Genomic DNA, 13809 nt, shown 5'->3' with positions numbered 1-13809 from the left:
TTTTACTTTTTCTCCTCACACTGGATAATTTTAATTGACTTGTCTTCAAGTTCACTGATCCTTTCTTCTTTTTGTTTGGATCTGTCATTGAATTCAGCTAGTGAATTCATTTCAAGTACTCTACTTTTCAACTCCAAAATCTTTTGGCTTCTTTTTGTAAATTCCCATCTCTGTTTGTTCATATGTTTTCCTAATTTCCTTTATTTCTTTGTACATTGATTCCTTTAGCTCACTGACGTGTTTAAAACACTTGATTTAAATCTTTGGCTAATAGTTCTAGCGTATGGCCTTCCTTGGGGATGGTGCCTAATCTTATTTTCCTACAAATGGGCCATAGTTTCTTGCTTCTTCGTGTGTTTTTAAATTTTTTGTTGAGAACTGGACATTTTAAGTATTGCATGTGTATTAGTCAGGGTTCTCTAGGGAAATAGAATCAACAAGAGATATCTGTCAATAGTATGCGATTTTTTAAGAGTCTCTCACGCAGCCGTGGGGATGCACAAGTCCAGGGTCCCAGGCAGGTGCAACCAGGAGCTCCAATGAAAGTCCAGTGAAGGTTCTTGATGAGTTCTGGGAGATGCTGGCTGTCCAAGGACGAGCTGGGGAATTCTCTCTCAATGCTTGAATCTCTTCCCTTTTTAAGGCATTCAACTGATTGGATAAAGCGTCACTCATTGCTGATGGCAATCTCCCTGATTGATGTGATTGTAACCCGCTATCTATGATTTACAACTGCAGTAAAGTCAATGGTGACTAAAGTCCATGAATGCTCTTGTATTACAGTTAGCCCAGTGCTTGCTTGACCAAAGAACTGGGCACAATTACCTGGCCAAGTTGACACAATAGCCTAACCACCACAGTATTGTTCCTATGGAAGTCGAGTTCTCCCACTTCTCTCCCACTATCACTCCTCAGGGATTGCTAGCAGATGGTTGTTGTGGAGGGCTGGCACTATCAAACTGTGACTTTTCTGAACTATTTTTGGCCCCAAACAAGGCATGAAAATATCTAGAGGAGGGAAAAAAAAAAGTGCTGCCTCTTTACTCCCCTTTGCTGCCTTTGCCTGAGGCGGGCTGGAAAGTGGCTGTTCTCAGAGCCAGGCCCTGCTGCGTGAAGTTGCAGACCAGAAGCAATGGTTAGCAGTCAGGCCGTGTACCTGAGACCCACCTGGCCCCGCCAGCTGCACCAGGAGCTGCCACTGCAGGCCCTGCTGCTGCCTGCCCCGTGGCTGGGGCTGGGGCTGGGGGTGGCTGCTGCTAGTTGTTTACTGCAATTTCCTGGGGTGCCTCCACTCTGGCTTGGACGCTGCCAGGGCTCCTCTGGACTCTGGGGTTTAAATAGTTGATTTGGACAGCACTTGCCTTCCAGTGGTTGTTTGGTGGAGGACTGATTCCTCGGAACCCACTTCTCTGCCGTCTCCTTGCGTCCTGTCCCCCTCGTCCTTTGCGTGACCATGGCACTGGCACTGGTCACCATCAGGAGGCATGTTGTCTGGTTTTCTCTTTGGGGTGCTAACGGCCTTTGGTATCTAGGGTTTAAGTTCGCTAATCATCATGGTTTGCAAGTTTTCAGCATAATGCTTTGCTTCCCTGCCAAACTCCAAAGGTGTCCAATGAGTTTTCTTCTTGTTTTTTTATCATTATTTTGAAGTAATGGGTTTAAGCCGATTTGGTATGTGGCTGCTGTTCTGGTGGGCATCGCTGTGGCTTTGGCTGTGGGAGTGCCCCTGCAGAGCCTCCCAGCCATCTGTGAGTGGCACGGCAGGACACACAGCTCATCCATGCACTGCGTGGTCCTGACCTGGGTGTGTTACCTAGGGAAATGATTTTGTACTAGTTGGAAAAGGGATTCCTCTTTCTTTCCTTGCTAGTATGCCAATACCATTCATTAAATGAGCCGTCCTATCTCACTGAAATGAAATCCTTGTGTCTGTTAATGGAGCAAATTCACGGGCTTGTTGGTGCCCATCTCTGTCTCCTGTGGTGTCCCTGGCCCTGGATGTCTTTGACATCCCTGGTTTGGTTTCCGTGTCTTGTGGGGTGCTCTGGCATCTGCCATGTCCTTCTTAGCAGACCCTCCTCAGGAGCATTCTCCATGACTCGGACCACTACAGAGCCAACACGCCTGTGTTCTATCCACACCATTTAAGCACATTCCTTCTTGTTCCCTTAGCTGAAATCTGTTTTTCTGGTTTTTCAGAACTCCTCCCTGCTGGATGGTCGGGTGACACTTCTCCACGTACCTGCAGGCACCGTGGTGTCAAGGCAGGGAGACCAGGTGAGCTCAGGACTGCTACCAGAGCACGCACAGCCGAGAGCCTCTCAGGACCGGGCTCTGGACGGCGCCAGGCAGCCCCGCCACTCTAGTGTCTGTGCAGAATTGGCCCCAGAGGGTCTTCTTCCTGGGGTTTGTGAAGTCAGCCTAAACAAGTGTTGAGCATCAGAATCTGCTGTACTCGTGGAAGGAGGTCAGGGAAATACATGCCAACACCTGTGTGTGCGCTTATGTATGTACATATACATATACATATATATATATTTTTTTAAGAATTATTTTTATTTATTTCTCTCCCTTCCCCCCATTGTCTGCTCTCTCTGTCCATTCCCTGTGTGTTCTTCTGTGTCCGCTTGCATTATTCAGTGGCGCTGGGAAACTGTGTCTCTTTTTGTTGTGTCATCTTGCTGCATCAGCTCTGTGTGTGTGCAGTGCCACTCCTAGGTGGGCTGCACTTTTTTCACAAGGGGCGGCTTTCCTTGTGGGGCACAGCCCTTGCACGTAGGGCACCCCTATGTGGGGCGCCCCTCTGTGGCACAGCACTCCTTGCACACGGCAGCACTGTGCGTAGGCCAGCTTACCACATGGGTCAGGAGGCCCTGGGGATCGAACCCTGGACCCTCCATATGGTAGACGGATGCTCTATCACGTGAGCCATGTCCATTTCCTACATATATATATATATGTATATATATATTTTAAGATTTATCTTTTATTTATTTCTCTCCCCTTACCCCCTCTTGCTCCCAGTTCCCCAGTTGTCTGCTCTCTGTGTCCATCCGCTGTGTGTTCTTCTGTAACTGCTTCTATCCTTATCAGCGGCACTGGGAATCTGTGTTTCTTTTTGTTGTGTCATCTTGTGTCAGCTCTCCATGTGTGTGGCTCCATTCTTGGGCAGGCTGCACTTTCGCGCTGTGCGGCTCTCCTTGGGGGGCGCGCTCCTTGTGTGTGGGGCTCCCCTACGCGGGGGGCACCCCTGCCTGGCATGGCACTATTTGCGTGCATCAGCACTGTGCATGGGCCAGCTGCACACAGGTCAAGGAGGCCCAGGGTTTGAACCGTGGACCTCCCATGTGGTAGGCGGACACCCTAACCACTGGGCCAAGTCCGCTTCCCTACATATATATTTTTAATCTAGAATGATTCTTATCACAGTCATAAACTCAGATGTAGAAAAAAATACATTTTTTCCCCAGTTCTCAAACCTAGTACAGATGCAAAATCATTTCTTTTTCATAAGCAAACTTCTATTTCTGATTCCAAGATCCCCAGTTCCTGGGCAGACAGAAGAGTGCCTGTGGCCTCTGTGCTCCCCGGGGTGCCCCGGTCTGAGGTCGAGTTCTGGCCAAGCTGCACTTTCCTGCAGGTCAGCGCTCTTCTCTGCGCCGTGAGGCTGCGAGGCAGGTTAGGCAGGAAAGGTTTCCTTGCAGTGAACGGACAAAGCATAGACCCTCCGTCTGTGCACTAGCCCTTCCTCCAGGGTGGCGGCGTGCCGACCCAGGTGCCTGCAGGCGGGAGCCTCGTTAAAGCCGAGTTCAGACCAACAGCACTGCCCGAGACGGCCTGGGAGGCCAGGTGGGACTGTGGGAGCATGTCCAGGAGCAGGGGCCTGGGTACCAGGTGGGCGGGACGTGGAGACTCTGCCCTGCCGGCCTGCATTGGGTCTACACCTGCCTGTGCTCAGCGATGGGCTTTGTGCCCTGCCACCGGCTCCAGCTGTTTGTAAAGAGTTTGTGGCAAGATGGGGCTGGTAGCTGGAGGTGGAATGCAGCCGTGCATCTGAGTCCACCCCAGGACAACCCCACGAGGCTCCTTGTGGCTTCAGGCCTCCTGGGGATTCCCCCTGGGACAGGGACCTGCTGTGGGCAACCTTCATTTTCCTCCACTCTTTGAAATTGTTTTTGCTCTCTCTTCCTGTTCCCAGTGAGAACCACTCCTGAAGCACACCTCTTCACAGCATCTGGCTTTGCTTGTTCTTTCTCCCACTCTTTCTCTTGTTTTACTTTATTGGGGAGGCATGCTGTGCCTGTTCAGGGAAGTCCAAGGCCACGCTCCTAGCCCTGGCTGTGGCTGGAACAGGAGCCTGGGCTCTGCAGAGCCTTTCCAGGCACCACAGCTATTTTGATATCTGCTGGCTAGAGAAGGGCAGATTTTGAAGAGGTCATGTGCTGGACACCAGCAGTGGGGGCTGGTGCTAGAGCATGTCACGTGGCACACCCGCGGCCGGTGGGCCTGAAATGAGTGTGACTTGTGCAGTGAGGTCAGCGATAATGTCTGCAGTTGAGAAGGGGCAGGGAAGAGGACAGAGCTTCGTGCCAGGCCTTCATCTCTCTGCTCCTAGGTCTGGCCCCTCCCTCTGTGCCCTGCTGGGTGTCACGGGCAGCTGGCTGCTGCCGGCTAATTCCCCCAAGCTCTCATGCCCGAAGGAGCCACTGGTGTGCGATTGGAGAAAGGAGGAGGACAGGAAAGGCTTTTTCCCCTTGTCTTCTGCCTCGGGTGGTGTCGCTTCCTCCCCTCCTGCTGAACAGGCCTTCCCTCGCTCTCCCTGCCTTTGTGGTGGCTCTGGTCTCCCCCAAGTGTCTCTGGCTCAAGTGGAGTCTGGACAGACCGAGGGTATTGCTGGAGGGAGCAGACCTTAAGCGGAACATTGTTGGGGGAGAGACCCCATGCCCAGGGACATTGCCTTAAACAGTAGTTGTCTCAGGGGCAAGCTCATGGGGAGGGTTAACACTGCAGCTGGACTGAGCTGCAGCGATCGTTGGAACAAGCAGTGGACAAGAGACTGGACAGAAGTTTACTGAAAACCAGGGAATGGGATGCTGTTGTGAGCTGCGATGCGCTCACACTGGTGTTGGGCGGTGCGGGGGCTGCATCCTGAGCTTACGTCAGGAGGGGCAGGGTGGGGCGCGGGCTGCCTGCTCATCCCTGGCTGGACAGGAGGCATAAAGGCAGCTGCAGGAGGGCCGGCAGAAGGTAGAAGTAAGCACCTGTAACTGCCTGTTTTGTTCCATCGGCAAAGGGTGGGAGGCTTACTGGCTTGTGGTGTCTAATCGCATCCGCTGACCAAACACTGACCGACCAGTAAGCTATGCTGACCCAGGGGCTACCCTTAGGAGGCCAGGAATAAATATAAAAACAAGAATTTTTTAAAAAAGCAGTGACATCAGCACCACACTCAGCAGCAGATACAGACTCTACAAAATTAGTTCAGGAAAGTTATTAAGTAAATGAACAAATAGAAACAATTACGACCCCTGTAAATGGGGTGAGAAGGTGTCAGGTCTAAAGTTGTTACAATATACTATCTGAAATGTCCAATTTTCAATAAAAAAATTGAGACATGCTAAGAAACAGGAAAGTTTGACTCGTACACAGGCAAAAAATCCTCCAAAAAGTCCTCAGTGTCTCTGAAGGGATCCAAATCTTGAACTTAGCAGGCAAAGACTTAAAGTAGCTGAGATCTAAAGAAAGCCTTGTTAAAGAACTAAAATGATATATGATAACAGTGATTCCTCAAATAAAGGATATTCATAAAAATATAGAAATTATTAAAGGAACCAAATGGAAATTTTAGAGTTAAAAGTACAAAAACTGAAGTGGAAAACCCACTAGAGTGCCTCAGCAACACATCAGAAGAAAGAATCAGTGAACACAAAGATGATCGAATGAAATTATCCAGTCTGAAGAAGAGAAATTAAGAAACGGAGGAAGTGCGAGCAGGGTCTCAGAGACCTGTGGCCTCCCCGCCCTGCGTACCAGCACCTGCTTGGCAGGAGCCCGAGCACAGGGCACGAGGGAGGACAGAGGAGGTGCTCGAGGGCATGACGGTTACGCTTCCCGAGTGTGATGTGGAACCCCGATCCACACATCCCTCAACTCGGTGAGCTCTTCAGTAAGCATTAGGAAATCCTTATCTAGGGCTGTTGTTGTCAAGTTATTGAAAGACCAAGGAAATCTTGGGTGCAGCCGGACTCCAGGGAAACCATGGAGAGATGACAGGCAACTTTGCAAGAACCGTTGGAGACTGGGAGGAAGTACTGAAAGATAGCAGTCAACCAAGAAGTCTCTACCCAACAAAACTGTCCTTCAAAAAAATAAAAATAAGTAAAGGCAAAGTAAAAACATATCCAGATAAACAAAGTTGAGAGAATTAGTTGCTAGTCTGTCATTGGGCTGCCGATGCAAAGTACCAGAAATATGTTGGCTTTTATAATGGGGATTTATTTGGGGTAAAAGCTTACAGTTCCAAGGCCATGAAATGTCCAGATTGAGGTACTATCAGAGATGCTTTTTTAAGAAGAATTTATTTATTTATCTCCCTCCCCCCCGCCCCCCGTTGTCTGCTCTCTGTCTATTCACTGTGTGTTCTTCTGTGTCCACTTGGGTTCTTGGCGGCACTGGGGATCTGTGTCTCTTTTTGTTGCGTCATCTTGCTGCGTCAGCTCTCTGTGTGTGTGGCACCACTCCTGGGCAGGCTGTGGATTTGCATGGGGTGGCTCTCCTTGCATAGGGGCCACTCCTTGCATGGGGGGACGCCCTTATGCGGGGGCATCCCTGCATGGGCCGGCACACCTTGCACGCAGCAGCACTGCATGTGGGACGGTCACCACACGAGCCAGAAGGCCCTGGGCATCAACCCTTGGACCTCCTGTATGATAGGTGGACGCTTATCTGTTGAGCCACATCCGCTTCCCCAGAGATGCTGTCTTACCAAAGTCAGCTACTGTTGATCCTGGCGTGTTGCCATGTGGGAAGGCAAGACGGCCGCTGATCTCTGCTGAGGTTTCAGCTGTCCCCTTGAGAATCTGCTGTCTTTTAGAGCTCAGCTATGAGCAACCAGACATAGGGCTTGTGTGTTAGGGCTTCTCTCCTTGCAACTCAGCTGTGGGCAAAACGGGAGTCTTTTCTCTCACATGGCAGAGTCGCATATGGCAGTTCCCTTTTTTCTGTGTCTCTGTGTCCCTTTATGTCAGACCCAGCAACAGGGCAGAGACTCGCCTAGAGTCACGCCACACTGATGTGGTCCCAGCAAAATCCCTAAAGCGAGCTCATCAAGTAATCTAATCAAAGACCTCTCAACTGAACTTAATGCAAAGGGTATCACACCCAGAAGAATAGATTAGTTAATAAACATAATCTCTGTTTAGGATTCATAAAATAATCTCAAACTGCCACACCTGCCTTACAAGAAAGAAGTCCTTCAAGCTGAAAGAAAATATCACCAAACAATAATGTGAATCCACATGAAAAAACAAAGAGTACTAGTAAAGCCAATTAATGACATAGGTAATTATAAAAGACAGTGTAGGAAAGCAGATGTGGCTCAAGCAGTTGGGCTTCCACCTACCACATGGGAGGTCCAGGCTCGGTTCCTGGTGCCTCCTAAAGAAGGCAAGCTGGTATGGTGGGCAGGCGCAGTGATCTGACCCAGCAAAAGAGGCACACAAAGGAGACACAGTGACACACAACAGACCAGGGAGCTGAGATGGCCTGGTAATTGAGCACTTCTCTTCCACATGGGGGGGCGGTCCCAGGTTTGGTTCCCAGTGCCTCCTAAAGAGAAGAAGAGCAGACACAAAGAACACACAGCAAATGGACACTGAGAGCAGACAGTGACCACAAACGGGGGGAGAATAAATAAAAATCTTGAAAAAAAAAGTATCAATAAATATATACATTTAAATATATGTACTTATATGCTTTTTAAAAAATGATTTATTGGGGAAGCGGACTTTGCCCAGTGGTTAGGGCATCCATCTACCACATGGGAGATCCGTGGTTCAAACCCTGGGCCTCCTTGACCCATGTGCAGCTGGCCCATGCGCAGTGCTGATGCATACAAGGAGTGCCGTGCCACGCAGGGGTGTCCCCAGCGTAGGGGAGCCCCACGCACAAGGAGTGCACCCTGTAAGGAGAGCCACCCAGTGCGAAAGAAAGTGCAGCCTGCCCAGGAATGGTGCCGCCCACACAGAGAGCTAACACAAGATGATGCAACAAAAAGAAACACAGATTCCCATGCCGCTGACAACAACAGAAGCAGACAAAGAAGAGGCAGCAAATAGACACAGAGAATAGACAACTGGGGCATGGGGTGGGGGGGGGAAGAAGGGGAGAGAAATAAATAAATAAATCTTAAAAAAAAAAACATTTATTTAGTTTATTCCCACCCCCATTGTCTGCTCTCTGTGTCCATTCATTGTGTGTTTTTCTGTGTCTGCTTGCCTTCTCTTTAGGTAGCTCTGGGAACCGATCCTGGGACCTTCTGGAGTGGAAGAGAGGTGCTCAGTCTCTTGTGCCACCTCAGCTTCCTGGTCTGCTGTGTCTCTTATTGTCTTTCCTTTGTCTCTTTTTGTTGTGTCATCTTGCTGTGCCAGCTCTCTGCTCGGGGCAGCTTGCTGCGTGGTCCAGTACTCCTCCATGGGCCAGCTCTCCACTCGGGCCAGCTTGCCAGTCAGGCCAGCTCTCCACTTGGGCCAGCTTGCCATCACCAGGAGGCCCTGGGAATTGAACCCTGGACCTCCATATGAGACAGTAGCTCAGTCACTTGAGCCACATCTACTTCCCCTTATATATGTTTTTACATATAAATGTATATATTCTTTTAAAAAGTTGCATAGAAAAATAATTGTAAAAATGTGCTGTTGGGCTGATAACATAAAGATAGAATATGTGTTGTAATATAGCACAAAAACAGAAATAGAGCTATACTGGAGCAAATTTTCTATAGTTCACTGGAATTAAATTAGTATTATATGAATTAAACTGAAAAATTAAGATGCATATTGTATTCCCTAGAGCAACCACTAAGAATATAAATTTAAAATATATGGAAAAAAAAAAAAGGAATTAAAATGACCCACTAGAAAATATCTCATAACAAAAAGGTCATGAGACATAGAAAACAGCCAACAAAATGGCAGTTGCAAATCTAACCATATCAATAAGTACACTGAATGTAAATAGATTAACCACTCCAATCAAAAGGCAGAGAGTGTCAGATTGTATTTAAAAAACAATACCCAACTATAGACTCCCTACAAGAGACAGACTTTAGAGTCAAAGAAACAAATAGTTGGGAAGAAAGGATGGAAAAAGATAGGTGAGCAGTAACAAGATTCCTGCTACTGAGTGGCTTACTGTTATCAGACAAAATAGACTTTTAAAAAATGTTGCCAAAGACAGAGGGACATTTTACAATTTATAATGTTAAGAGCTAATTCATCAGAAGGATACAACAATTATAAACTTATATACACCTAACAACAAAGGCCCTAAATACATGAAACAAAACTGACAATTGTAGAGAGAAATAGACAGTTCAACAAAAATAGTTGGAGACTTCAGTACCCCACTCTCAATAGTTGATAGAACAAATAGAAGATCAACAAGGATATAGAAGACTTGTACAACGTTATCAGTTATTTTCACATAATGACATATATACAACACTCCATCCACCGCCAGCAGAATCTACTCAAGCACATGTAGACCATTCTCCAGGATAGACTATATGTTAGCTGATAAAACAAGTCTCAGTAAATTTAAAAGTATTGAAATAATACAGAATATGTTCTCTGGCCGCGGTAAAATCCAATTAGAAATCAACATCAGAACAAAACTTGGGAAATCCATGATTATTTAGAAATGAGACATCATACTGCTGAGTAACTCTTGGGCCAAAGAAGGAAACAAAGGTAAATTTTAAAGTATTTTGACTGATTAAAATGAAGCACTGTGGAATGTCACTAAAGCAATTCTTGGAGAGAAATTTTATCTTTAAATACCTACATTAGAAAAGAAGAGGGAAGCAGTTGTGGCTCAAGTGATTGGGCTCCCGTCTACCATGTGGGAGGTTTGGGATTTGATTCCTGGGGGCCTCCTGGTGAAGGCGAGCTGGCCTGAGCAGAGGGGCGGCCTATGCAGAGTGCTGGCCTGCACAGCAAGCTGGCCCTCAGCAGAGAGCTGGTGCAGCAAGATGACGCAGCAAAAGGAGAGGCGGGAGAGACAGTAAGAGACGCAGCAGACCAGGGAGCTGAGGTGGCGCCAGGGACTGAGTGCCTCTATCCCACTCCACAAGGTCCCAGAATCGGTTCCCGGTGCCACCGAAAGAGAAGACGGACATACACAGAAGAATGCACAGTGAACAGACACAGAAAGCAGGGAACAGGGGTGGGGCGGGAGGGGGGAAGGAAATAAAAGAAATCTTTACAAAAAAAAGACAAGAAGAAAGTTCTCAAATCAATAACCTTGGCTTCCAAATTAAGAACTAGAAAAGGAAACTAACCCCAGAACAAGAAGAAGGAAGGAAACAGTAAAGATTAGCACATAAATCAATGAAATAGAAAATAGAAAACAATAGAGAGAATAAATGAGCTCAAAAATTGGTTCTTTGAAAAGATAATAAAACTGACAAACCTTTTTATTGGACTGACAAAGCCAAAAAAAGGAGAGAAGACACAAATTACCAAAATTAGTAATAAAAGATGGACTATCACTACTATTCCCTATAGAGATAAATAAGGACTATAAGGGAATACTGACTACAACTTTATCCAACGAACCAGCCAAATTTAGATTAGATGGACAAATTCTGAAAGGCACAACTTACTGAAACTGACTCAAAAAGAAATAGACATATAACAAGTTAAGAAATTTAATTAATAATTTAAAATACCCCCATGGAAATGCAAATCAACATCACAGTGAAATACCACATCCACTAGGATGGCTATATATTTTTTAAAGGATGTAACAAGTATTGATGAGGATGTGGAGAAATTGGAACCCTTGGACATTGTTGGTGGGAAGTTAAATGGTACAGCCTCTGTGGAAAACAATTTGGTGGATCTTCAATAAGTTAAATATAGATTTGCATATGACCCAGAATTTCCTCTCCCAGCTACATACCCAAAAGAACTGAAAACATGGACTGAAACAAATACATGGACTCTGATGTTCACAGCAGCATCATTCACAATAGCCCAAAGTGGAAACAGCCCAAGTGTCCATTAGTGAATGAAAGGATAAACAAAATGTGGCATGTCCACACAATGGGACATGACTCAGCCGTAACAAGGAATGAAGTTCTCAGACATGCTGGCATGGATGAACTTTGAAAGTATTATGCTGCGTGAAATAAGCCAGACACAAATGCTCAAGTATCATATGATTCCATTTATATAAATTATCTAGAATAGCACATGTAGATTAGATGTACCAGGGATTGAGGGAGAAGGAAATGGGGAGTTATTGCTTAATGGGTGCAGAGTTTCTGTTTGAGGTGATGTAGACCTTTTGGTAATGGTGGTGGTGACGGTAATACAATGTTGAGAATGTAATTAATATCACTGTGTAAAATTATGATTGAAAGGGGGAGTTTATATAACAGAATTTTTAAAGATCTTCCCATGAAGGATAGGACAGGTTTTTCTGAATTCTAACAAACATTTAAAGAAGAAATATTGCCAGTTTTTCACAAATTCTTCTGGAAAATAGAGGAAGAGGGAACACTGTCCAACTCATTCTGTGAGGCCAGAGCCAGAAAAAGACACCACAAGAAAAGTAAACTACAGACCAATATTCCTTATAAACATAGCTGTAAAATTTCTCAGACCAAATCCAGCAATATGTAAAGTGGGTTATATCCCATGATTAAGTGAGTTTTACCCCAGGATTGTGAGGTTGGTTTAACACCTTAAATTCAATAAATGTAATCTATCATACTACCAACTAAATGACAACACATGATCATCTCAGTAGACACAGAAGAAGCGTGTGGCATCATCTAACACTGACTCAAGCTAACGCTTTTCCTTGAAGAGTGAGAACAAGGCAGGCAAGGGTGTCTGCTTTTGTGCTTCTGTTTAGCCTGCTAGCAGTTCTACCCAGTCTGATCAGGCAAGAAAAGAATTAGAGGGGCCCAGACTGGAAAGGAGAAATAAAACTGTCTTTATTTGTGGGCTACATGATCTGTATGTAACAAGTCCTAAGCAACGCAGACACAAAGACATCAACTAGAAATAAATGTGCTCATCAAGATTGTGGGTCAGAAGATCAATATACAAACACTAATTGTTTTTCTATATACTAGAAATGAAGTTGAAATTAAAAACCTAAAATCAATACCACTTCAAGTAGCACCAAAACCATAAAGTGCTTAGGGATGAATCTGATGAAAGACTGAAGGACATGTGGACAGAAAACTGTGGAGAGAAATGAAAGGTGACCAAAACAGAAAGACAATCCCTACCTATGAATGGGAAGTCTCAATATTATTAAAATGGCAGTTCTCTCCACTGGATTTATACATTCAGTACAATACCTGCCAGAATCCCAGAAAACTTTGTGGTGAGTGTGTGTAGAAATTGACAAGTGGATCCTAAAATTTACATGGAACTGTTTCACAGGACCCAGAATAGGTAAAACGATTTTAAAAAGCAAGAACTAAATTGGAGAACTCACATTTCAGATTTCAGAACTACCGTGAAACCAGTGTAGCCAAGACAGGCTTACTGACATGCTGACCTGAGGCCAGGCCAACAAAACAGTGGGGCCAAATTGAGTCTTTCAAAATAATTCTGGGTAACTGATGTTTTGTGTTTATTTTTCGAGGTTCCAGGGCTAGGAAGTGAACCCAGGACTTCATATATGGGAAGCTGTCACTCAGCCACTGAGCTACACTAGCTTCCCCAAGTTGTTTTTCTCGTTTGTTTGCTTGTTTGATTTTAGGAGGTACAGGGGATTGAACCTGGGCCCTTGTACGTGGGAGGCAGGCACTCAACCACTGAGCTACACCTGCTCCCCTGGTTGACTGACTTTTGACCAAGGTGCTTCAGTTCAGTGGGAAAGGATAGTCTCCAACTAATGGTGCTGGGACAACTGGATATCCTACCCCACACTTACAGACACGGAAGTTAACCCAGAACGTAAGAGCTGGAGCTATAAAACTTAGAATAAGATGTAGGAGAAAAGTCTTTGTGGCCTTAGGTTAGGCAACGTTTTTAGATAAGACACCAAAATCATAATTCACAAAAGTAAATAAACGATTTCATCAAAATATAAATCTAAAAGATCAGAGACACCAATTAAAAAACAAAAACTTGAGCTACAAACTGGGAGAAAATGTTTGCATATCATGTATCTGATAAAGGACTTGTATCTAGAATTTATAAAGAGCTCCTACAATTCAACAAATAAGAAAAGCAACCCAATTTTTTTAAAAATGAAATTTTATTTATTTCTAAGATTTATTTTTTATTTATTTCTCTCCCCTTCCCCCTCCCCCCAGTTGTCTGCTCTCTGTGTCCATTCACTATGTATTCTTCTGTATCCGCTTGTATTGTCAGCGGCACCTGGAATCTGTGTCTCTTTTTGTTGCGTCATCTTTCTGCGTCAGCTCTCTCTGTGTGCGGTCCACTTCTGGGAATGCTGCACTTTTTTTGCTCTGGACGGCTCTCCTTACGGGGCGCACTCCTTGAGTGTGGGGCTCCCCTACTTGGAGAACACACCTGCATGGCACGGCACTCCTTGTGCACA

At 45.7% G+C, this 13809-nt stretch overlaps 1 protein-coding gene across 13 annotated transcripts in view; it reads left to right on the top strand.

The window, feature by feature from the left end:
* The window catches only part of PNPLA7 (patatin like phospholipase domain containing 7), an 88887-nt gene that overhangs the window by 29039 nt on the left and 46039 nt on the right, over positions 1-13809 (top strand). For all 13 annotated transcript variants that reach the window (XM_058302792.2, XM_071217143.1, XM_071217142.1 and 10 more), the window contains one exon: positions 2200-2277. In XM_058302792.2, coding sequence (XP_058158775.1) covers positions 2200-2277 — 78 coding nt within the window. The remainder of the gene's footprint in view (positions 1-2199; positions 2278-13809) is intronic.

The sequence above is a fragment of the Dasypus novemcinctus genome, chromosome 8 (assembly GCF_030445035.2).
Source record: "Dasypus novemcinctus isolate mDasNov1 chromosome 8, mDasNov1.1.hap2, whole genome shotgun sequence".
NCBI lineage: Eukaryota > Metazoa > Chordata > Mammalia > Cingulata > Dasypodidae > Dasypus > Dasypus novemcinctus.
This window is presented reverse-complemented; position numbering and strand designations above follow the sequence as displayed.